The sequence below is a fragment of the Rhamphochromis longiceps genome, linkage group LG22 (genome assembly GCF_057381845.1).
Source record: "Rhamphochromis longiceps isolate RC_006_pf linkage group LG22, R_longiceps_female_GT1.1, whole genome shotgun sequence".
NCBI lineage: Eukaryota > Metazoa > Chordata > Actinopteri > Cichliformes > Cichlidae > Rhamphochromis > Rhamphochromis longiceps.
Window position 1 is genome coordinate 32,495,000 of NC_140577.1, and position 23,229 is coordinate 32,518,228.

The window sequence follows — 23,229 nt, forward strand, 5'->3', positions numbered from 1 at the left end:
GCTAACAGAGGCTAACAGCAGCTAACTGTAGCTAACAGAGGCTAACAGCAGCTAACTGTAGCTAACAGAGACAAACAGCAGCTAACAGTGGAGAACTGCACCTCACAGAGACGAACAGCAGCTAACAGAGGCTAACAGTGCTTACTGACAGTTCAGCTTATCCTCAACAACTCACCGCAGTATCGCTGTCACCAGTCAGATGTGAGATTCTATAAATTATTGAATCCTTTCCAGAGTAAACAGAGTTGGATGCTTGTCACCTGGCACTGACATCTGAGGTAAGAAGTGGACTGACAGCCTTCCGCAGACAGGGAGAAACTTCAGACCCAGTCCAAACAGTAGTAGAAACACGCTGGCTGTCTACAACTATCATGGGCACATGCTACATTTAATTTTTTTGATCTCTCTTGGATGACTAAGATGTGCTGATCCTACGTCAGCCATCATAGCTAGGATTATGCACTTGAATTGGAAGGGGTAAAAAAACAGAGCTCAGTGGATTGCAATTTTCAATCTACTGACAAATACAGGTGATTTAGCATCATGTTTTAGAAAATTGAGCCACTGATTTATTCATAATTCAGTCTTTCCAATTAAGTTTAAAAAAATTGTGGCTATCAAGATAAAAGTCTTGAGGTGTTTGGTTAGGGTTGGTGAGAATAAGTCACCTAGGAGTAAAGTACAATGCTGGGCATCCTCTGCACACGGCCATAATCAACCAGAGGAGTCTGTTCAGTGACAGGTTGTTTCTCCCAAAGTCAAGAATCAACAGACTTAAAAACTCCTTTGTCCCACACGCCATCAAACTGTTTAACTCCTCTCCTGAGGGGAGAGAGAGGGGGACAACTAAGCTGCAGTGCCTTTTCACTGTGCAATAATTTTTGTTAATATCCAACAGTGCAATAGACTTCAGTACTTGAAATGTGCAATTCCCTTGTATTCTTATTCCTATTTATTCTATTTGTCCCTTTTGTATACTCTGTATTTATATATGTGGATATATGGTATATTTCTGCTCACATTCTGTAACTTCTATCGGTGCTGTGCTATTGGAAACTGAATTTCCCGGAGTTTTATCTAATCTAATCTAAGCGATGGTCTGGTCCTCACACATGCCAACATGGTCCAAAGTTCCCAAAAAAACTTCACAAGTCAATGGTTTGTCAGGTGTTGTGTTATGACCCTGTTCCCATGCAACTTAAAAAAGATCATCTTTAATGCTATCTCTTTTTTCACCATCCCCGCCAGCTGCGTTAAACAAGGCCTTCGGACTTTAACGCGAGCCTCTCGGTGAGACTACTAGACGTACACGCTCATCTCATAGTGGCAATATCTCCCACAGCACATGAAGGCAGCCGAGCCCTTTCGTCCTTTCTCCATCTGCTTGTGTTGCCTCATCTTCTGTCCTGCCGCTGTGCCTTTGTCTGTATGTGGGAGGGTGTTGATGCAGAATTAGTGTGTTAAGGCCACTCTTCCTCAGTGTGCTCTCATTCTGTCAATGCCTTTGGCGCTTGATGAGTGCGTGTATGTGTGCATGTCTATGTTTGTGTGGAGTGGGTAGCAGGTGGTGAGCACAGCCACACCTGTTGTTAATGTGATGGGGAATAAAACCTTATATAGAAGACTCCATTTATAGCACAACAAACACATGTGGATCATGATTGTGAGGCAGTTTTATGACACAGGAAAATCAAGGATCATAGTAACGTCTGTGACGTGGCTTACACTCATAACTGCTGTGTGTGTGTGTGCACGTGTGCTTGACTTCATGTGTGCTGTTGTTTCCTTACATTTCTCCTCTTCCTCTCACACTTCACAGTTTAGTTTCTCCGTGGCCGGGAAAATAAATGCGAATCCCTTATTTGAGTAACTTGCTTAAGGGCGCACATGGAAAAGAAAAAAGCAAAAAACACAAAGTTCAAGTTTGATAAAAGAAAATAACACACAGTGCAAGCTGTCTCTCACTTGCACAACTGCACACGCTCTCCCAAACTGTCATGGGGGTTGCGTGCGCATCAGCGTGCGTGAAGCTCAGCTCAGCTCATTAATCTTGTCTTTGTTGTGCCAAGGAAGACCTAATTAGATTACATTACACAGCTTAGTATAAGGGAGCTGAACAGGAAGTCTATCATATGTTGCAATATGGCATGTGCACGCACAACACACACACACACACACACACACACACACACACACACACACACACACACACACACACACACACACACACACACACACACAGACGGGGATAAAACAGATATGTCGCAGAGCAGAGAACGACTTCTTCACACGTTTTCCAAATCCTTCTGTTTCCACCAGACGGGAGAGTTCATGTGACAATGAAACACAGATTCACACCAATTTCTCCAGAGTCAAAAAGGACTTCAGGACAGAAACTCAGTCAGAGGAGGCAGGATGAGCAACTCTGAACGGCTGCAAATGCATCACACTTCATGTCATAGAGATATTGGCTTGTCAGGGGAAATCTGGGTTATTGCAGTGCTTGAGTGCTGGAGACTCCTGTTACTAAAATAAATATTTGGGTTTGTACCGCTGCAGAAGAAGGCCCGATCTTCTGCAGCCGCAGTAGCGCCCTGTTTTACATTCGGGAGGTTACTGACACAGAGAGCCTGATCCGCTTCATCCGGTCATTCGCCGGAGCATCTGACCTTAATAAAGTCAATTTGCCCAATTCTGTCATTTCTCAGACCTGGGGTTGAAGTTGAACTGGGGTGCACGATGTTAAAGCTTCAGTGGCTGCACATTTTGGAGTTGGACTTGTCTCCTTTATCTTGTACTGATGCTATAAGTGTTCTTGAGTTGAATCTTCATGCTTTGACTGAATTTGCTAATCCAGCCATCTTCAAATGCCGATATTGTCAAAAGTATTCATTCATTATTCTTAATCCAGAGGGTTAAAGCAGTGGTGTCCAAATCCAGGCCTCGAGGGCCGCTCACCTGCAGGTTTTAGATGTGTCAGCTGATTCAAATGGCTAAATTACCTCCTCGACATGTCTTGAAGTTCTCCAGAGGCCTGGTAATGAACTTATTTTTTTGATTCAGGTGTGTTGAAACAGGGTGATATCTAAAACCTGTAGGACACGAGGCCTGGAGTTGGCCAAGCCTGGTTTAAGGTGATGTCAGCCCACCTTTGCAGCTATAACAGCTTAACTCCTCTGGGAAGTTTTCCACAAGGTTTAGGGGTTTGTTTACCATACCATCATTTATTTATATAGCACTTTTAAAACAACACATGGCCGACCAAAGTGTTGTACAGCAGAAATATCAAAAGTACAATAAGAATAACAAATACCATAAATGAATAACAGTGTCAGTTACCCACTGAGTACAAGGCCAGCCAATAAAAATGAGTTTTTAACCTGGATTTAAAGACCACCACTGAAGTAGGTTGCCTACTGTGAAGAGGAAGATCATTCCAAAGCTTCGGGGCCACAAAAGAGAATGTTCGGTCTCCTCTAAGTTTCAGATTTAGGGTCTGAGAGCAGCAGCTGCTCAGATGACCCGAGTGAACAAGGGGGGACATAGGGTTTCAGCAGATCGGACAAATATTCAGGCACCAGACCATTTAAGGATTTAAAAACCAGTAAAAGGATTTTTAAAATAGAGCCTAAATTCAATTGGAAGCCAGTGTGGGAGGCCAGAATCTCGTTACACTGATTGTGGGAATCATAATAATAAACAACGCAGCATTTTAATCATGGTTAATCAAAAATACCTCACAGCCCTGCATGCACTAAAAGAATCAGTTTATCTCTGATACTAGAATGCGATCCATTGTATGTGGTACTGGCTATTTGACAGTCAGACAACTGCAGTCTCTTCTTCAGAGCTCTGTCAGCTTTGCCTGACTTATCTGTGTGAACAAGCTGGATATTTGCGGCTTATGTGCAGAAGGACATGTTAGCACGGGTATCATTGTCACTGTCATTACCATCAATGCCAAACTGGATAGCAATTTTCTATAGATTTCCCCCATGTTGCTTTCTCCAGAGTGATTGATTTCCTCGCTCCATACCCCCTGCTGAAAATTGCTATAGAAATATTTCTTTCCTTTTCTTTCCTTTTTTTCCTGCAGCACTGAAGACGTCCTGCATCATCCTCTGCTTTGTTTGAGACGGTGCTATCGATGCTACAGGCTCTGCAGACTCCCGGACCAAGAAGCTACAAAGAGTCTTTAGAATCATTCGTCTGCTTGTTTATTTCTGTTCCAGATTTCAAAGACTTTGTTAATCAGATTTAGAGAGAGCAACACTTCTCATAGTCACATAGCTGCATTTCAGGATTTTCAAAGTGCTTCCACCGGGTGAAACTGATTTTTGGGGTAATCTGAATAGCATGAACCTGTTTGTTAATCATTCATTTCGTACATGTTCTGACCAAGTGTGCAATCAGTCAAAACAGGACAACAAACACTGTAAGGAGATGCATCTTGAGAATACAAATATCTCTTCAGTCCCATTCCGGTGCCCTTCGTTTTGAAATCTCAAAATCTTCTGCAGCGCATCCAAGTCTTTAATCACAGCTCTGATTATCAGAAAAGCTTGAGATGAAGCATTTCCTCCTTTTTTTGATCTCCAGACAATTTTCTTGTTGAGGCTGATTTTCCATCAGTAGCTTGATTATCAAACAGCTTTTTGTTGCTATAGTGATGAAGTATAAGACAAATTCAGGATCAAAAATAGATCTGAAAACATAGAACTTTCTTGTAACACACTTGCAGTGCCTTCGAGACCCACCAGGGGGCTTCAGCTCACAGACTGGGAGTTGCTGATCTATGTAAATGGGACTACATTTACCTATGTACTGTAAATTGGACTAATGGCTTAAGAGTAATGATTTGTCTTTTTCACCAACATCTGAGGACTGTTTCAGTGGTCCACATTTCAGTGGTGGGCATAATATACAGGCAGCATCTGCCAATCACTGGTGAATGTCCTGTAGCCCCTCCCATAGAGGACAGGTGTGTGTGTGAAGTAGGTTTCAGATCAGGCAGCAGCACTGCATCAGTAGAAGTAGGGCACTGCTGATTAAAGTGAACTGTGCTGTATATTAAAGACGTTTTGAACGTGGGACAGCTGAGTTGCATTTGGAACAAAGTGATAGTTTTGTGTTCACATTAATAAACATATTTAAAAACTGTTTATATTTCATTTCAGTCTTTATTAATTGTTGAGTGCACCACAGGACGTTTGTCCTTACATTGCATTGAAGCTGGTAGCGTGTCCAGAGGGGAGGCATGGTGTGGCACTGCACCCAACACGCCCCACCCAATAATTTATATCAAATGATACAAATCCAGTTCCAAAAAAGTTCAAATGTAAATTGAATGCAGTGATTTACAAAATTCATAAACTCATACTTTATTCACAATGCAATATATAAAAACATATATGTTTAAACTGAGACACTTGGCTCATTTTCTATTTATGCCAGCAATATGTCTCAGAGAAGCTGGAACGGGGGAACAAAACACTGAAAAAGTAAGCAGTACTAAACAAGAAATAGGATTGCAGCTAATTAGATTAACTAATTAGCAACAAGTCAGTAGCATGACTCGGTATAAAAAGAGCAACTTAGAGAGTTTCTCAGAAGTAAAGATGGGCAAGGGCTTGAGAATCTGTAAAATATGGCATCAAATTTTGGAAGAATCTCACAATAATTTTCCTGAGAGTCAAACTGCAAAGACTTTGAACACCTCATCACCTACATTGGAGGCAAAGTTCCTAAATATACTGCTTTTCTCCTCTACTCAAGCTTAAACCATCCACTCATGCAAGCACTTTGTTCTACATCTAAGAGCTATCAAACATACACATGCAGATAAACGCATCAGTGGCAACTCTTCGCCATGCAGACTGGAGCAGCGGGGATTGAGCTGACAACCTTCCAGTTAGTAGATGACCCGTTCTACCTTCCGATGCACAGCCATCCCATTGGTACATAACTTAATCAAACCGAGAATCTGGAGAAATCTCTGTGCGCAACGGACAAGCTGAAAATGAATAATACATGCCAATGATTTTTATGCCCTCAGACTGCACTGCATTGAAAAGAAGCACGGCTCTGTCTTGGAAATCCCTGCATAGGCTCAGAATCCAGAAATCACCGTCTGTGAACACAGTTCAACAATAAATGCAGGTTAAAGCTCCATCATGCAAAGAAAAAGCCACATGTGAGTATAACGCAGAAACACTACTGTCTTCTCTGGACCACAGCTCATTTAAAATGGACTGAGGAAAAGTCAACAGCTGTTCTCGGGTCACATGAATTAAAATTTTAATTCTTTTTTCATGTTCTCATTTAAGCCATCATGAAATGAAAAATACCCCAAAGAAGACCGGGGACTGTTGAGCAACTAGAATCCAACGTGCCGCTGCCGTCTAGGTCAAAACGAGCCAGTATTTTTCTGAAAACTATAAATTTAATTGGTTTATGCAGTCTATATGTTTTCTATGTTCTGGGCGGAATCAAGTAATTAAGTCATGAGTTTTTCAAATCAAAGTTACCTTGCATATACTGATAGACAGCCTATCAGCTCAGTCTAGCCAAGCTGCGTTCAGGACTGTGCAGCCTTTTCAGGTTGAATAAGTTGTTACCAGGTTTCCACTGGGTGGGTTTATAGTGGATGATTTATTTGTTGCTTTTGGGTTTCTTTTTTCATTCTGTTACTTTTGCTTTTTTTATGATTTCTAAAAATAGCCCTGAGTTCTGTGCACTGCTGGGCTTGTGTTATTATCAGAATCTGCTTACACATGCTCTTTCTGTTTCTGGAAGCTGTGGATTTGACACATTGAAAAAAACTGCATTTTTCTCACCTCGCATGAGGCTCGGAGAAGAGATTAAGAGAGAGGAGAGGAGAATATTGGGATTTTGGCTCGTCACATCTCATTTTTACTCCCACTGACACTCGCCCCTCTCAAAACTTTCACTCATTACCAGCCCTCCTACCCCTCCCTCCCATTTGAAGCACTGATCTCTCTCTCTCTTCCTCCCACACTCTCTCTGTCTCATGAGGTTTTTCCTTCCTGACTTTGTTTCTTCTTCCCATTCCTCCCCCATTCTTTCCCCCCTCCGAGTGTTTGTCTTGCCTGTCCTTTTTATCTCTGTCACTGGCTGCTGGATGGTATTTTGTGCTTGTTCTCTCAACACTCCATCTCCTTGGTTTTGCACAGCTGTTACAACCCTTCTCACTTTCTCTGTCTCTCTCTCTCTCTCACACACACACACACACACACACACACACACACACACACACACACACACACACACACACACACACACACACACACACACACACGCTGACACACTGTTTTTCTTCTTCTGCCAACTTCACAGTGTCTTCTTTTTTTCCTCTTATGTAAATGTCTTAAGTCTCTTTCCTTTTCTGTACCTTGTAAACAAAGACACACACACACACACACACACACACACACACACACACACACACACACACACACACACACACACACACACACACACACACACAGTCTTGAGTCATATACCACTTCCCTCCACATTATCTAATCTCACACATCACTATTCTCACACTGCTCTGGTAGGTACAGCACACACACTTTTAGCTCTCTCTCTATCACACGCGTTGGAACACCCTCTCTCTCTCTCTCCCTCCCTCCCAGTTACACCCCCCTCTCTCTCTCTCTCAGTTCCCATCCGCACCTCAGCAGAGTAACATGCTGCTTCGGCACAACTACATCTCTAAGCAGTGAGAAGAGACTGCTGCCAGCTCCCCATCAGACTGACCAGACACAAAGAGCAAAGCCCGGAGGAGAGGCAAGAGGTGAGAACCTACCTCCCCTCGAGTCTTCCCTCTCCGGAGCCTCTGACGGGAGGAGGAGGGATAGAGGAGAGCGCTCGGTTTCTCACTGTCCTGACTCAGTTTGGCACCTCGGGGCTGAAGGAGCGGCAGAGGATGCAGAGGAAGCTGCAGGAGCTGGAAAGTTGGCTCTGCTTCACTCGGCAGTCGATCTGTCACTCTGCAGCTTAGCAAACTTTAAAATAAATAAATAAATAAAGCAGAAGAGGAGGCGGTGGATGCTGGAGAGTGAGGAGGAGGAGGGAGAGAGAAAGAGAGGAAGAGAGGAAGAAAGCACCCTTTTCCTTGCGCACGTGTTTTTTGGCAACGAGGAGGCATCACTATCCATCCAGAGGAGGCTACCCATGTGGCAGGACGCTCTGTGGACCCGCGGACGCTACCTGCTGGAGAAGAGCGATGGAGGCGAGGGGCCTGAGGGGCCCGAGAGCCTGGGGGACGGGTGCCCGGGGTTCCAGGGTGACGTGTGCGCGGAGGGCGAGAAGCCCCAGGACTGGCTGTACGAGTCGTACTACCGAATGAGCCAGCAGCACCCGCTGATCGTGTTCCTGCTGCTGATCGTCATGGGAACCTGCCTCGCACTGCTGGCGGTGTTCTTTGCTTCGGGACTGGTGAGAGTGTGTGTGCATGTGTCTGTGAGTGTGTGTGTTAACAGGCTGTCTATGTGTGTGTCCTGGGGGAAGTGTTTTGACAGGATTTTAGAGGTGTGGTGAATAATCCACACAGCAGTCCGAGGTTAGTTTGAGTCTAAAAATAAACGCTTACAGAGCGAAAATGTTGTCATTGTTGTGTTTGAACAATAGACACACGAGCACGTGCTCTGTGTTATCAGCACAAATTCCTGCTTTTGAGGGTTTTTTAGTCACCACAAGGACAGATTGCTTATTAACGGAGTAATTTCAGCCTTTAGCCTTCTTTTTAATAATGAAATGAGAAGATCCATACCACTCTTGCACACTTGCCGCTTATTATTTCTGCCATGTGGGAAAATGTTTCTCATGTCAAGTGAAAGACTGTTTCAATCAGCCATGGTGGCGATATGAGTCATTTAGTAAAAATATACTGAATAAATATTTCATATTATTGTGTTCAGAGAAACAAGCGGCAGCAGCAGAGGGTCAACGAAAAAGAGACAGGACAGACCGGAGGGTCCTCCCTGTCTGAGTAAAGTTGCGTAGAGCAGAGTTAGTTTTATTTCAGCATTTCCCTTTTGTTTCTCTCTCTCTTTTTTGCATTAGTGTGTTATTTCGATGGTAGGGTGGGTCCTGTGTTTGAATCCACCGGCTGAGCGGGAATTTTGTGTGTGGAGTGTATGTTCTTCCCGAGCGGAAAGGGCTCTCTCCAGGTACCCAAGCATCCTCCAAAGGTCTAGAGACATTCTTGTTAGGTTATCTGGCTATTCTAAGTTAGAAGTAACTATGGATGGCTGTTTCTGTGTGTTAGCCTTGCAGCAGACCGGTGAAGTGTGTGGGGTTTGCCACACTTTTAGCCCCATGAGAGCTCACAGCAGCCCCACTGTCAGTCTGAAGTGGATGAGCAGAAGAAGATTAATGGATGATTTGATTTTTTTTGCCTTTATTAGACATGACGGTACAGAGTAGGCGGATAGATCCAAGTATCGATAGTATCAATACCAATGTTGATATTGATATTGGATCAATACTTGATGATGATGATGACTCGTCTCATAAATCATGACAAACCGCTCTTCCCCTAGTAATGGTATCTGCATTACACAATACTGTAATTACTTAGTATTCGATCGATAACAGATAAGGTCAGTATCACACAGCATGAGGAAATCAGGAAACTGTTTTGAGACAGACTCGCACTCGGGCTCATTCAGTACCCCTCTCAAAGTGTGTCACCTGCTCAACCAGCGAGGTGCCCTTCCAGACCCAGTTTTGCTGCTGACTTCTTCACGTTTTCTTTCAAAATCTTCACACATCTTTCTTCCTTCATGATTCCTTCCACAGGTCCAGACGCATTGAAGCGTCCGCACAGCAAAATACTTCCATCACCGTGTTTCACTGAGGGTACGGAGTTCTTTAGGTTATACACCTTCTTTACGCAAATATAAGCAGCATCTCTGTGGCTAAATAGTTCTATTTTCATCTCATCTGACCAAACTATGCGCTTCCAGTGTATTCCACTGTCGCATAATCTTTCTCCAGGTTGTATTTAGCTCACTTCAGTCTGGCTTGAAGGCGTTTCTTCTGCAGAAGTGAAGTTTTTCTTGTTCTGCAGCCTCGCAGGCCATTCCCGTCTTCTTCGAGATTACAATTCCCAACTTGGTTAAGTTGTTCACTCGTGTCTTGCCAGTTGTTCTGGGTTTTTAGGCAAATCTCTCACTAGTTTTGAGTCTTTGAAATCCTTCACTTCCTGCCTCTGCCAGGTTTGTCCTGCACGTCGTGGCTTTCTTTGAATTTCTTGATGTTACAGTTGGATATCCAGCTCCTGCTTTGTCAGCATCAATTATTGTTTTTCTCAAGTCCAAACTGATTTCTTTTGTTTTTAGCATGATGCTTTCACAAGTGACAGCTCAGACCCTTACTAAAGTATTTATACTGTTTGTTAATTGGAAGATAACAGTTTCTTTTCAATTTATTTTACAAGTTTTCACAATTACAAAGTTAAAGCACATCAAAGCACAGCAGTGCTTTGTGCTATGGGCCAATAAAAAGATCAGATTTTCAGAGGGGGTAATGATAGTAAAAACAACTGGTAGTTTTTGTTTTTTGTGCAAACAGAAATATTTTATCATGACTCTTGGTTTATTTGCACATAAGCTGACATCGTTATTTCAAACTTTAACCATGTTTAATATGGTCACCTACCACTGTAACAGTACATATACATATAGGGGAAAAACGTAGGAAACACATAAAAGGTCCCATTCAGGTGTGAAATTCATAGAATTTTAACATAAATTCAACTGAAAAATCAAATGTAGCTTGAGCTAAAGCTGCCACAAAAAAACACAGCAGTCCTGTTCTTCCTCTCCTCGCCCCCAACCGATTGTGGCTGAGCCTGGTTCTGCTGGAGGTTTCTTCCTGTTAAAAGGGAGTTGTGCTCACAGGGGCTCATCTGATTGTTGGGCTTTTCTCTACATTACTGTAGAGTCTTTACCTTATAATACAAAGCACCTTAAACAGACTGTTGTTGTGACTTGGCGCTGTATAAATAAAACTGCTGTATTTATAGAACAAGACACATCATTTCATCTTAATTATCTTGATATCATAATTGTTGAAATCAGAATGAAAATGCTATCACATTCCAAGTTCTAAGTCATTTATAATAAGAATAAAGAGTACCGTGGACTTTGGATTTCATTATGTTTCTCATTATCAAGAATCAGAAAGAAGCTTTATTCTCGGGATCATCGAAGAGCGCTGTGATCAGAAGAAGAGTTTTAGTTTTGGCATGAAACTGAATGAGACTGAGGTGGGGAGATGGGGAGCTGTGTGTGTGTGTGTGTGTGTGTGTGTGTGTGTGTGTGTGTGTGTGTGTGTGTGTGTGTGTGTGTGTGTGTGTGCGTGTGTGTGTGTGTGTGTATGATTACGTGTGGCAGCATAAGAGGCCGTGAAGCGGCACTTTAAATCTCAACGCCGGGTTTGCAGAGCGGATCAAGAGCACGATGACAGTTTAGTTCGCGGCTACGTGGGCGTTGGTGCTTTTGTCAAGTGAAAAGTGTTGTTTTGGCCACAAACACTCAACCATAAACACAAGCTATTGTTTCGCCAGCGCTGCCTTTGTGTTTCATGGAATAGCCGTACAAAAGCAAGCCCACTCATTGCTATTGCTGTTGTTGTTTGATAAAGATTGTTTTGCTCTCATATGCCCAGGACGGTCTTTAGACATTTGTTTTGCTCTCTAAGTAGCACCTCGACTCAATAATTGTGGGGGTCATTCTCAGTAGCACCTCCACCTTTATTGATGCCTTCTATTTAAAACAAATCAATAGAATTTATTGCACTCCCCGCTGGTCGATCTAATCCTCCAAGTTTCCTTTCCTTCTTAGGCTCTGTGCTTCACTGGTTAAATTACAATCCCGCAGGTAATTTCCCATCATTCTCAATGCAAATTGAAATCATTCATTTCTTTCCCCCCAAGTTTGCTCCTATTAAATAACATCCAAGCCTGTCTATAGTGATGAAGCGGTTGCTCAGCGAGGCGTGTGTATTTATTACTGCTGGAGCAAGAAGAATGGCAGGAATAAATAGAGGCTGGGTCTGAAGCTAGGAGGCTGGGCAGCAGAGAGAGGGGAGGATGTTGTTGTAAGTGCCGAGGCTTTATCAGTGAGCCGACAGAAACCCAACCAAAGCAGCGTTAATGCTCCCAAAATTGCTGCCCACTTTTATCTGTCGCCACACATCATGGCTGGAGTGGCTCAAAGTGCTGTTTTAAGAAGCCGGCCCCTCCACCCAGTTTGCGCAGTACGTGTGTGTGTGCTGGTATGTGCATATCAGCGATTGTGCTGTTTGGGTGTGTTTGTCTGAGGAAGTCTTTTTTAATTTCTGTCCGAGTAATTTTGAGAGGAAAATCATTCTTGTTCTTTCTGCCTTGAGGTTGTATTTTCTGTGGTGTGTGTCCTCCGTGTTAACCTAAGGTCATTCAAAACATAATTTGACAGTTTAATCAAAATCAATATTCCGTCTGATTATAGAAGATTGGTAATCTGTGAACTGTAACCGCTCTCATTGCTGCCTTGGTGCTCATCACTGATTCCAGCACTGTTTCTGCCGGCTCGTGAGCAGTCTGTTGATATTTTAAGTAAAGCAACAACACAGATTTAGTTTCCTTCTCGTTGACAGTTAGATCGATGGGAGGCAGTGAGGGAAGGGTGTTTTTGTAATGATGGATCACCAGCTGTTACTGGGAGAGAAGTAAGGTGACCGAGTGGAATGAAATAGATGTTGTGACGTCACTGACTAGGTGTGGTTGGAGCTACACAGGGTAAAAATAATCCACTAGACACAGAGACCTCAAGCAACAATGCTGCGAAAAATTGACCTTTTCTGAACTATATTCAATTGCTTGTATATTCTTGATTAAAGTGCCTTAAAAAAGATATAATCACAGTTAGATATAATTACACAGTCGTGGTAAAAAAAAGAAAAGAAAAAAAAGGAAAACATGTCCCCCAGTCAGTTCTAAGGTTTTAAGTACCAAGACATCATAAAAACAATCTGGTCTTCAAATTAGGGAAATCAGATCTCCCAACAAAGTGAGTTCACATAAACTTAAAATAAATCCATTTGGTTTGTAGAAGCCACCATGTTCCCAGGCTATCTTGAATACATAGATATAGATATCGCCATTCTGACTAATCATGTTTTATGTGTGTGGTTAGAGACCAGCTAAGTAGTATGCCAAAGGTGGAAGAGAAGAGAACTCATAGGCAATTGCATGGTGTTGTGTGTGCACTATCAGACGCTGATCATACCTACCCTTTATCTTCTCCTTTATCTTACCTTCACCAAAGAAGCAAAGACAAGAAGGAAAGAGACAATGTGCCCAACATCTGGATAAAATATCACCTTCTTCCTCCTCACTTTAAGCTGAATCTCCTGAGCTGAAGTCAGGGCTCTAATACACGAAAATATGCTTATTTATTTCAGATATTTCCGCAGTTACTTCTTGTCAGCAGATTAGACATGGAGGTCTTAGATGTGAGAAGACCCTCCCATCTTCCAGCAGCTGGTGGCAAACTGGCTATACAACAAGAACAGCTGGTTATAAGCTAATATTACACCAGCTAATGTTAGGCTCAAGTATTCTAAAAATCACACTTTCCCTCTGATAAAGTTTGATTACATTCTCACATCGTATTAGAGTTTGTTGAGTGTCTGAGTCTAACAATGTTAGATCTGCAGTGGATGACAATAGCCAACACTAGCTAACAGTAGCTAACAGAGGCTAACAATATCTAACGGTGCGTTCACACCGAACGTGATAGACGCGACCAGAGCGTCAGGTTTACATGTAAAGTCAATGGAGGAGCGCGATGAAGCGCGACTGAGGATCCCGCGAAAATTCAGAAGCAGATTTGCATCACGGAAACGTGAAATCACGAAAATGCACCAGTTGCGCGACTGACGCGTTTGAAGCACGAATAAAAATACGCACAGCAGTTTGTGTGGTGCATTTTGCGCATTCGTGCGTATCGCGTCTACCACTCAAGTTGGAAAAATCTGAACTCAGCGTCAAGTCGCGCCGCGACAACCAATCAGGAGCCTGGTTACATGATGCTCTGGCCTAGTTCAAATTGGCAGGTCCAGCCAAAGCCCCTCATTCTTCATTCAATATGGAGGAAAGGCTCATCAACGCCATAGCAAACCACCCGGAGCTGTACAACACCAGCTGCTTTCTCTACCAAGAATTTTAATATTATTTCAAATAAATTTTTGTAATGACTAATGTCTCAGTTCTACTACACAGCAAATATTGGCACACAACTTGACACATGTAGAATTTATTTCATATTATACCAATGAAAAAATATACTACTATATAGGAACATAGTGAAGCCCAATTATTTAAGAGAGGTTAGTTTATTTTGGAGGCAAGCTCCATTTATTAAGAAATTTTTTAAAAAGGCAGGAACGCTTTTTAGAGGTTTGTGGGTGGCGGGAAGTCACTGGGACTTCAAATGAGCATATATTAGCACAGGTATCGATAAAGGACTACCATATTAAACACTTTTGCTAACCGCAGGCAGACGGACAGGCGCTCTGCAGGTGGGATTGAGCGCCTGTAGTTGGTGTTTAGGTGGGCAATGCTTGGACCGACGCGGGACAGCAGCTCCTCAAACTGGACGAGGGAAAGTCGGCGGTACCGCTGAAAGCAGCCGTCATCCAGACGCAGCTCCTGGAGCAAGTGGTGAAACTCACCAAACTGCTCACGTGTCTGGAGGACCTGATGGACCCAGGTATGGCAAGGACGTCCTTTACGCCGCTGCTCTGCTCTCCACAGTAAATAGAGAAAGGAGACTCTCTCTTCAAACGCTAGATCAACAGCTGCCATCTTGCAAACATACCATCTGGCACTACTTCATCCCACATGTCCGCTTCACGCGCGTGAAAATTGCAAATTGGTCGCGCGTTGAGGTGCGAATGTGCACGTGACCAGCTATGGGCGTCTGGTACTTTTTGGTCGCGTCTATCGCGTTCGGTGTGAACGCACCGTAAGAGAGGGTAGCAGTAGCTAAAAGAGGCTAACCACAGCTAATAGAAGGACAAAAAATGAAAAAGAGCGATACTGATAGAAAAGTTCAGGATATCCCCAACAGCTAGGATTATGCACTTGAATTGGAAGGAAACAAAATTCAGTTGACTAGGATATGCAGTCTCCTGATATCTAGTGGTGAAATTTTTGATGCTGTACCCTTAACAAAAAAGTCAAAATGCACAAGCACTGTGTAAAAACCAACTAAACTATTAATGCTTGAGTGTGGGAAATATTCAAGACAGCTGCTATTATTCCTAAGAGAAGACAAAAGTGAGTGAATTCCCATAGACTTCCTCATCTAACTCGAGTTACTGACTGACTGAACCTCTCCCCTGTGTTGTAGTGTTTGGCCCCTTTTTTCTGTCTTATTAGTGGAATTCTCTGATGCGACCTGCCATGTAGCACAGATCATCCAGAAGGCTATTAGGCTATTACTAAGCACTGATTAGCAAGTATGTGTGTCTGTGTGTTGTTTATGGATGTAGGTTGTTGGTGTTAGCTGACAGTGCTCCATCTTCAACTCTTGTTACTTCTGTCTCAAAATGACATCCACCCGACATGTCTCCCTCGTGATTGTGATAAATAAAGGAGTAATAAAGGTGAATTAAGATGGCGCCGGTGAGGTCGGCTGCCGTCACGACTGCTCCGACCACTTTTTCTTTGTCTTTGTTTTTTAAGTTAGTTTTCAGCATTTCTAAATCGGCAAAATCATCACCATTGGGTACATTAGGTATGACAGTGACACTCTTGTTTCTATTGGTATACAATGTACTCACAATTCGAAGTTTTTAACTCCGGATCCGAGCTGGCCGAGTGAGATCTCGAGGGAGAACAAAGGGAAGCGGCGGCGGCCTAGAGGGAAGCGAGCCGGTGTCAGGAACAGGCTGAGAGCTCGTGCACACCGCACACCTCTGCCTAGCATCCTGCTCGCCAACGTCCAGTCACTGGAGAACAAGCTTGACGACCTCAGGGCCAGGATAAAGTTCCAGAGAGACATTCGGGACTGCAATCTCCTCTGCTTCACCGAGACATGGCTGAACCCAGCGGTGCCGGACCACGCCATCCAGCCGGCCGAGTTCTTCTCAGTTCACCGCATGGACAGGACACGGGACTCGGGGAAGTCAAGGGGAGGCGGCGTGTGTTTAATGGTGAACAACAACTGGTGCAACAGTGCGAACGTTGTTCCTCTCACACGCTCCTGCACACCAAATCTGGAACTACTGTCCATCATGTGTCGTCCTTTTTATCTACCTCGGGAATTTACATCGGTCATTGTAAGTGCCGTTTATATTCCACCACAAGCGGACACGGTCACCGCCTTATGCGAGCTGCATGAGGCACTCACACAGCACCAGACACAACACCGGGACGCTGCGCTTATTGTGACGGGGGACTTTAATAGCGCCAACCTCAAACGCGCAGCGCCGAACTTTTATCAACACATCACCTGCCCCACCAGGGGTGAAAGGACACTGGACCACTGCTACACTACGGTCAAGGACGGCTACAAGGCACAATCCCGCCCCCCGTTTGGCAAATCTGATCACGCCGCCATCTTCCTCATGCCAAAATACAAACAAAGGCTGAAACAGGAAGTTCCGGTTCAGAGGAAGGTCGCGCGCTGGACGGATCAATCGGTGGCCGCGTTACAGGACGCACTCGATGACGCAGACTGGGGCATGTTCAGAAACAGCTCCGACGATGACGTCAACGTGTTTACGGAAGCGGTTGTGGGATTCATCGGGAAACTAGCGGATGATACCGTGGAGACAAAGACTATCACAACGTTTCCCAACCAGAAGCCGTGGGTGGATAAAACCATCCGCAACGCTCTGAGATCCCGCACCGCTGCCTACAACACGGGACTCATGACGGGGGACATGGACCCGTACAAAGCCGCGTCATATAACGTGCGGAGGGCGGTGAAAGAGGCGAAGCAGCGCTACGGGAGGAAACTAGAGTCACAACTCCAACAGAGTGACTCTAGGAGCCTGTGGCGGGGACTAAGGACAATAACGGACTATAAAGCACCAACAACTGGTATGACGAACGCGGCCGTGACTCTGGCAGACGAGCTGAACACTTTCTATGCTCGCTTTGAGGCTGCAGCTAAGGTCTCCAACAATGCTAGTGTTAGCGGCGCTAACGGCTGCAGACAGGAAGATACTGCCAGCACCGGAAACGTGCTCGTCATCTCCGAGCATGAAGTAAGGAGAGCCTTCAAGAGAGTGAACACCAGGAAAGCAGCAGGACCAGACGGCATCCCAGGTCGTATCCTAAGAGACTGCGCATACCAGCTAGCTCCTGTGTTCACTGAGATATTCAACATCTCTTTATCTCAGTCGGTGATCCCCACATGCTTCAAAGAGTCCATCATTGTTCCTGTCCCGAAGAAACCCCACCCTGCTTCTCTCAATGACTATCGCCCTGTAGCCCTCACCTCAGTAGTGATGAAGTGCTTTGAACGCCTGGTCAGAGACTTCATCATTTCTTCACTACCAGACACACTGGACCCACTACAGTTCGCTTACCGTCCAAATCGTTCCACAGACGATGCCATCTCTCATCTCCTCCACACATCACTCACTCACTTGGACACTAGAAGGGGGAATTATGTTAAAATGCTCTTCATAGACTACAGCTCTGCATTTAACACCATAATTCCCTCCACACTCACCACCAAGCTGGAGCATCTGGGACTCAGCTCATCTATGTGTCAGTGGATCTCCAACTTCCTAACTGGCAGACCACAGGCAGTAAGGATGGGCGGACATGTCTCAGCCTCCACCACTCTCAGCACTGGAGCCCCCCAGGGGTGTGTTCTGAGCCCCCTGCTGTACTCTTTGTACACATATGACTGTGTGGCCACTACCAGCTCCACCACCATCATCAAGTTTGCTGACGACACCGTCGTGGTGGGCCTGATCTCTGATAACAACGAGACGGCCTACGTGAAGGAGATTAGGAATCTGGAGAACTGGTGCCAGAGGAACAACCTCCTTCTAAACGTCAGTAAGACAAAGGAGCTGATAGTGGACTTCAGCACTAAGCAGGAGAGGAACTACCAGACCCCCGTCATCAACGATTGCCCAGTGGAGAGAGTGGACAGCTTCAAATACCTCGGAGTTCACATCACGCAGGACCTGTCATGGTCCTGTCACATCAACACCGTGGTGAAAAAGGCCCGACAGCGTCTCTACCACCTCAGACGCTTGAGAGACTTCCAACTGCCCTCCAAGGTGCTCAGGAACTTTTACTCGTGCACCATAGAGAGCATCCTGGCGGGAAACATCTTAACCTGGTTCGGGAACAGCACCATGCAGGACAGACGAGCTCTACAGAGGGTTGTGCGGTCAGCTGAGCGCACCATCCGCTCCGAGCTCCCTGACCTGCACTCAATCTACAGCAGGCGGTGCTGGACTAAGGCCAGGAAGATGGTGAAGGACCTCAGCCATCCCAACAACAGACTGTTCTCTCTGTTGAGGTCAGGAAAGCGATTCCGCTCCCTGAAGACCAACACAGAGAGACTGAGGAGGAGCTTCTTCCCGCAGGCGATACGGTCTCTCAATCACACCACCACACAGTACTGACCCACACATATGGTTCTTACACACACACTGGACTTTCTGGACATTGTTTTTGCACAACACTGGTCACTATATTCTTCATTTCCAGTTAATACTTGTACAGCTGCTGTTATTGTGTATATATTTATTTATATTTAGATTTCTTCATACATTCTTATATAGTTCTATATTGTGTATTGTGTATTTTGTTGTACAGTTATTTTATTTTCAACTTTAATTTATATATTTTATCTTATTCTTCCCAGTTAAATTTACCCTTCATTCTAATTTGTGTTGTACAGTTATTTCATTTTTAACCTTAATTTATATTTTATTCCTTCCTAGTTAAATTTACCCTTTTTAATTTTTCATATTTATTTCCTATCTTATTCATAGCCTTTCCTTTTTTTGTTTTCTTTAGGTCACGAGCAGTTGTCCAAGCATTTCACTACATATCGTACTGTGTATGACTGTGTACGTGACAAATAAAATTTGAATTTGAATTTGAATTTGAATTTGAATTCAGTTTGAGATACGATCTAGTCCTCATTAGCCCCTTGAGCCTTTAAACTAACATTAAATTTATCAGATTTCTTTGAAATTCATAGTTCATCCATTTCCAGAGTTAAAGCAGAAATGCGACCAAGATTACCATTTCTTCATGGCTCATCTTTAAATAAGTGATCTTTTTTTACTCAGCTGCTGGGCCTCTTGAATCTGCAGAAGCATTTCAAACTGGTTTGATCCACTGAGCAGCACCGTCTCCCTGCTGTGGGCATCAGGCTTCTTTTTATTCTGCTGGCAAAATGACCATTTCTTCACTCGCCTCCGATGAATTCCTTCACCATGGTGCTGTGATGAACGGATGTAAGATCACACAGTTGAAGTAACGCAATCTCTCAAGATGAAATGAAAACAGTCATGACAGTTAAACACAACAAAAGCTGCTAAAGCGCCCATAAAACATCATTGCAGTGAGTTAGTGTCCTTTTCGTGATGGTAGGTCCTCCATTAAAGTGACTGTGACTTCACTCCAAACTAGCTTTAATAATGTGAACCATAAACTTTTAGGTTCAGCGCTGGATGTTCTGCAACCTTTGACCTGTTTGTGGAGAGCGCGTTAACATTTCTCTGTGCCGCAGATGGGCCTTCAAGGGAAAGGGTTGTTGATTATTGATGAATTTCATTACCAGGCTGAGAGCAAATTGAAGGAATATGCCACCAGTGCTGCTTCATCAGACAGTATAAATATTCAGCAGGCACAAGCACGTGGAAAGAACATACGCTGCCGCGATCGCAACACACCCTCTCTGGCCCCCATTTCTCCTCAGTTTCTTTATTTGGTGCATTTTTGTCATTTTGCTGCTGAATAATTAGATTTTTGAATCTTTGCGTCTCTTTCTGCCACTGTTATGTCTCCCCATACCCCTCCCCAGCCTTTTTCCCCTCCCAGTATAATAGCTGGATGAGACAGACTGGGTTAAAAAAGGAAATTATTGTTCTGGGTGACAATGCTGCACAATATAGCAGGCAGACACACCCCACTCCCTCTGTGCTATGTCAAGGGAAAACGCTTTAACCAGTTTCAAAGGGGTTTTAACAGGATTAGATGGCCTACGATCAGAAATGTGCAAAGTGCAGATGCTTCTTTCTGTCGATGTGAACAGCTGCTTCACTCCAAATGCGCATGTAGCGAGAAAGGAGGTCCCTCCCTTTTCTTTCTCTGTATGTCTCTGACTTGTGTGCGCATGTGTGTTTTGCGTGTGTTTCTAACGCTAAAAGAACCTCTGCTGTTGTAAGAGTTTGCAGTCTTGCTTACATTCTCATTAGGATTCAATCTGTGCTCCGGGCTGACTGTATAGCTGCCGTGGCGTCAGCAGCCGGATCCCATGGGATCCCTTCACCAGACCCTGACTCATGCTACCGCTGCTGCACCATGTTGCCACATTAATGCTGCTATCTTGGATTTGTTCTGACCGAATAGCTTCTGCTGTATTTTAACAAGCAGCTCGAGTCAATAAACTGTCAAAACATCCCGTTACTGAAGGTTGAGGCTGTGACATCTTGTTTTTTCCTTCTCTCACAGAAATTGAATTGGACGCGGAGAGGATCCAATGCGTTTCTTTGCCCACACCGGCGTGCCTTTTACTGTAAAATGGCTGACAAGTTATCACAGAGAGTCTCGCTCAATTATCATGCCGGACCTGTCAGTGTAATCATGACTCGACTAGAATAAGTTTAAATGGTTTATGTGGGCACTGGCTTTAGGATGGAGCCTGTGAGGTGTTTCACATCCTGCTCTTTGGGTGAATGATGGTTATTTTGTTGCCTGTTTTCCCCTCAGAGTGTATAAATTCTGAAAAGATGTTGCGGAGTGCTTTATTTGCACATTAGTTGCAGAGTGCACAGGCGGATTAGTAGAATGAGCTCTAGGAGGCTATGCACTCCTTTTTTTGTGGACGTTCACTCAGCACAATCAGACCTGCTGAAAACACTACTGTCATTATTTCTTGGTGCAGAGGCTCAGCAGCTAATCAGATCATAAGTGGCAAGTGAAATTTTTAGCAAAATATTAACTTAATTAGTCATACCTCTTCTGTAGGTCCAGGCCAAATTAGCCAGTGATTTTTTACAGCTAGGAATCCGTGATACATCCAGCAGGGAAAAGGGACAACAATCTAACAACTGTCTCTTGGCTGTCATCAGTCTTTAATTAGCATGACTGTGGAATTGGTATTAAAGTGGGCCATACACTTAGTCAAATAATGAATTAAGTGTATGTGCAAGTAATCTCTATGAGCCAAAAGCACAGGCTCTGTATGATTTCAAAGAGAGTCATCTTTCCGCTTTGCAGTTATTGGGAAAACTGTCCGAACTTGTGGGAGACTGAAGGAATTGTGGATGTTTGTTGATCTCCCACCCACAGGGTTTTAATGTTTGTGGATCCAAGAATCCAGGTGGAAATCTTACAGCACCACACAAACTCGTCTTTAAGCTCCCCAGAATGTACATCAACGTCGGCTGGGTCCATCATTCTGTCATGTTTGAGGGAAATGTGGACCCAAAAGCAGACCTTTGAGGCAAAGTAAAAACAAACAAACAAACAAAAAAACAAAAGTCCATAGAGGTCCAAACAGGTAAACACTCTGGGAGACAGACGTGACAAGGTACTAAGGCAAGTTGCAGCTTTAAATACACTAAAGGCTAATTAGAAACACAAGAAATGATTGAAGGAAACAAGGTACTAGTGAAACTAATCACTGAGAATGAGACAGGAGATTAAAAGTAAGAAAGTCTGAGAATATAACATGAAAAAAACAAGCAGGAAGTATCTTGATTTTCTGTATAAGTGGGTCAAAGTGCTGGGACCATGACATCACTATCTTGCTGCAGGATTCAAACCCAGGATGTTCATGCTGTGAGAAGACAGAGCTGACCACCAGGCTGGCCCTTCTAGAGTGCAAGGGAAAAAAATATGGAGCAGGAAAATGAACATCATGAGTTCATCATCATGTTCATCACGTATTATTCTCCAAATAATGAATATTGTTGCAAAAAAAAGTGCACTTTTTCCCCCTGAACTCGTATGTAGAAGCCTCAATATAAGCAGCAAGTAGGTTTGGTGAACCCTGCAGACTCGTTCCATTACAGTTTTTGTTGGATTTGTTCTAGTCTGCTCATGTTAACAATTATAAAAATGATAAATAAGACGATTATGAATCTACCTTGAATCCCATAACTGCATTCGGGGTTTTTTGAGTCTCCATGCTGAGAACATTTGACCAGAAAGGTAAAGATTGCATAAAGAATAAGCAAAAGCTGCATAAGCTTTAATGAGTCTCATATGAAGCCATTTTTCTTGAACCAGTTGTATATATCTGGCAGTTATATGAGCTCATTTGCACTTGATTTCACAAGTTTCTACAAAGAAGAATCAATATATTAATAAGGCATGTAATTGCACAAAGCTAAATGAGAGAAAAAAGCTGAACCACTGTGTGGGGGAGAAACAAAAGAAATTACGACTTGACGGGATGGACAGTTTTTGTTGCCTTTAACGTCTTGACCTGCATATATGCCAAATGAGGACGAGAGAGTGTTCTGTCTGTGTGGTGACAGCTTCTAAATGCTGACTTTGATAGTGTGAGCGTGGAAGTGATGCTGTAGCACATTCCCTGGGCTCAGACTGTCTGCCTGCCGATCTGTGCCGTCTGCTCGTCTGTTTGTGCGTGCACGCTGTGTAGTACCACCATCCTTTTGAGGACCTAACATCATCACTAGCAAACAAAAAAATGAGCAAACATTTTGTCAATTTGGAGTTAAGGTTGAAGCTTTTAGACATGAGTGTCTAAAACAATATCAGAACTCATCTGTGTGGTCTGGTAGGTGCTTCTTTGCCTTCAGGCTGTGCTCTGGTTAAGGGACATGAATTGAGAGGATGCCCCAATTTAGAACGGGTGCAAAATGGTTTCGGCCTCGAAGGTGAATTATTCCTTTTTCAGTACTGGCCGTTTTCAAGTATGTTTTTGGGTGGCTCATATTTTTTTGTGCGTTCCCACAGCAGAGACCTCCCATGTG

General features: G+C 43.8%; 1 protein-coding gene across 2 annotated transcripts in view; it reads left to right on the plus strand.

Annotated features, from left to right (window-relative positions):
* The first annotated feature begins 7,673 nt into the window (after positions 1-7,673).
* The window catches only part of adcy2b (adenylate cyclase 2b (brain)), a 74,681-nt gene continuing 59,125 nt past the window's right edge, over positions 7,674-23,229 (plus strand). For both annotated transcript variants that reach the window (XM_085395625.1, XM_085395624.1), the window contains exon 1: positions 7,674-8,463. In XM_085395625.1, the coding sequence (XP_085251751.1) occupies positions 8,074-8,463 (390 nt within the window). In that variant the 5' untranslated portion in view covers positions 7,674-8,073. The remainder of the gene's footprint in view (positions 8,464-23,229) is intronic.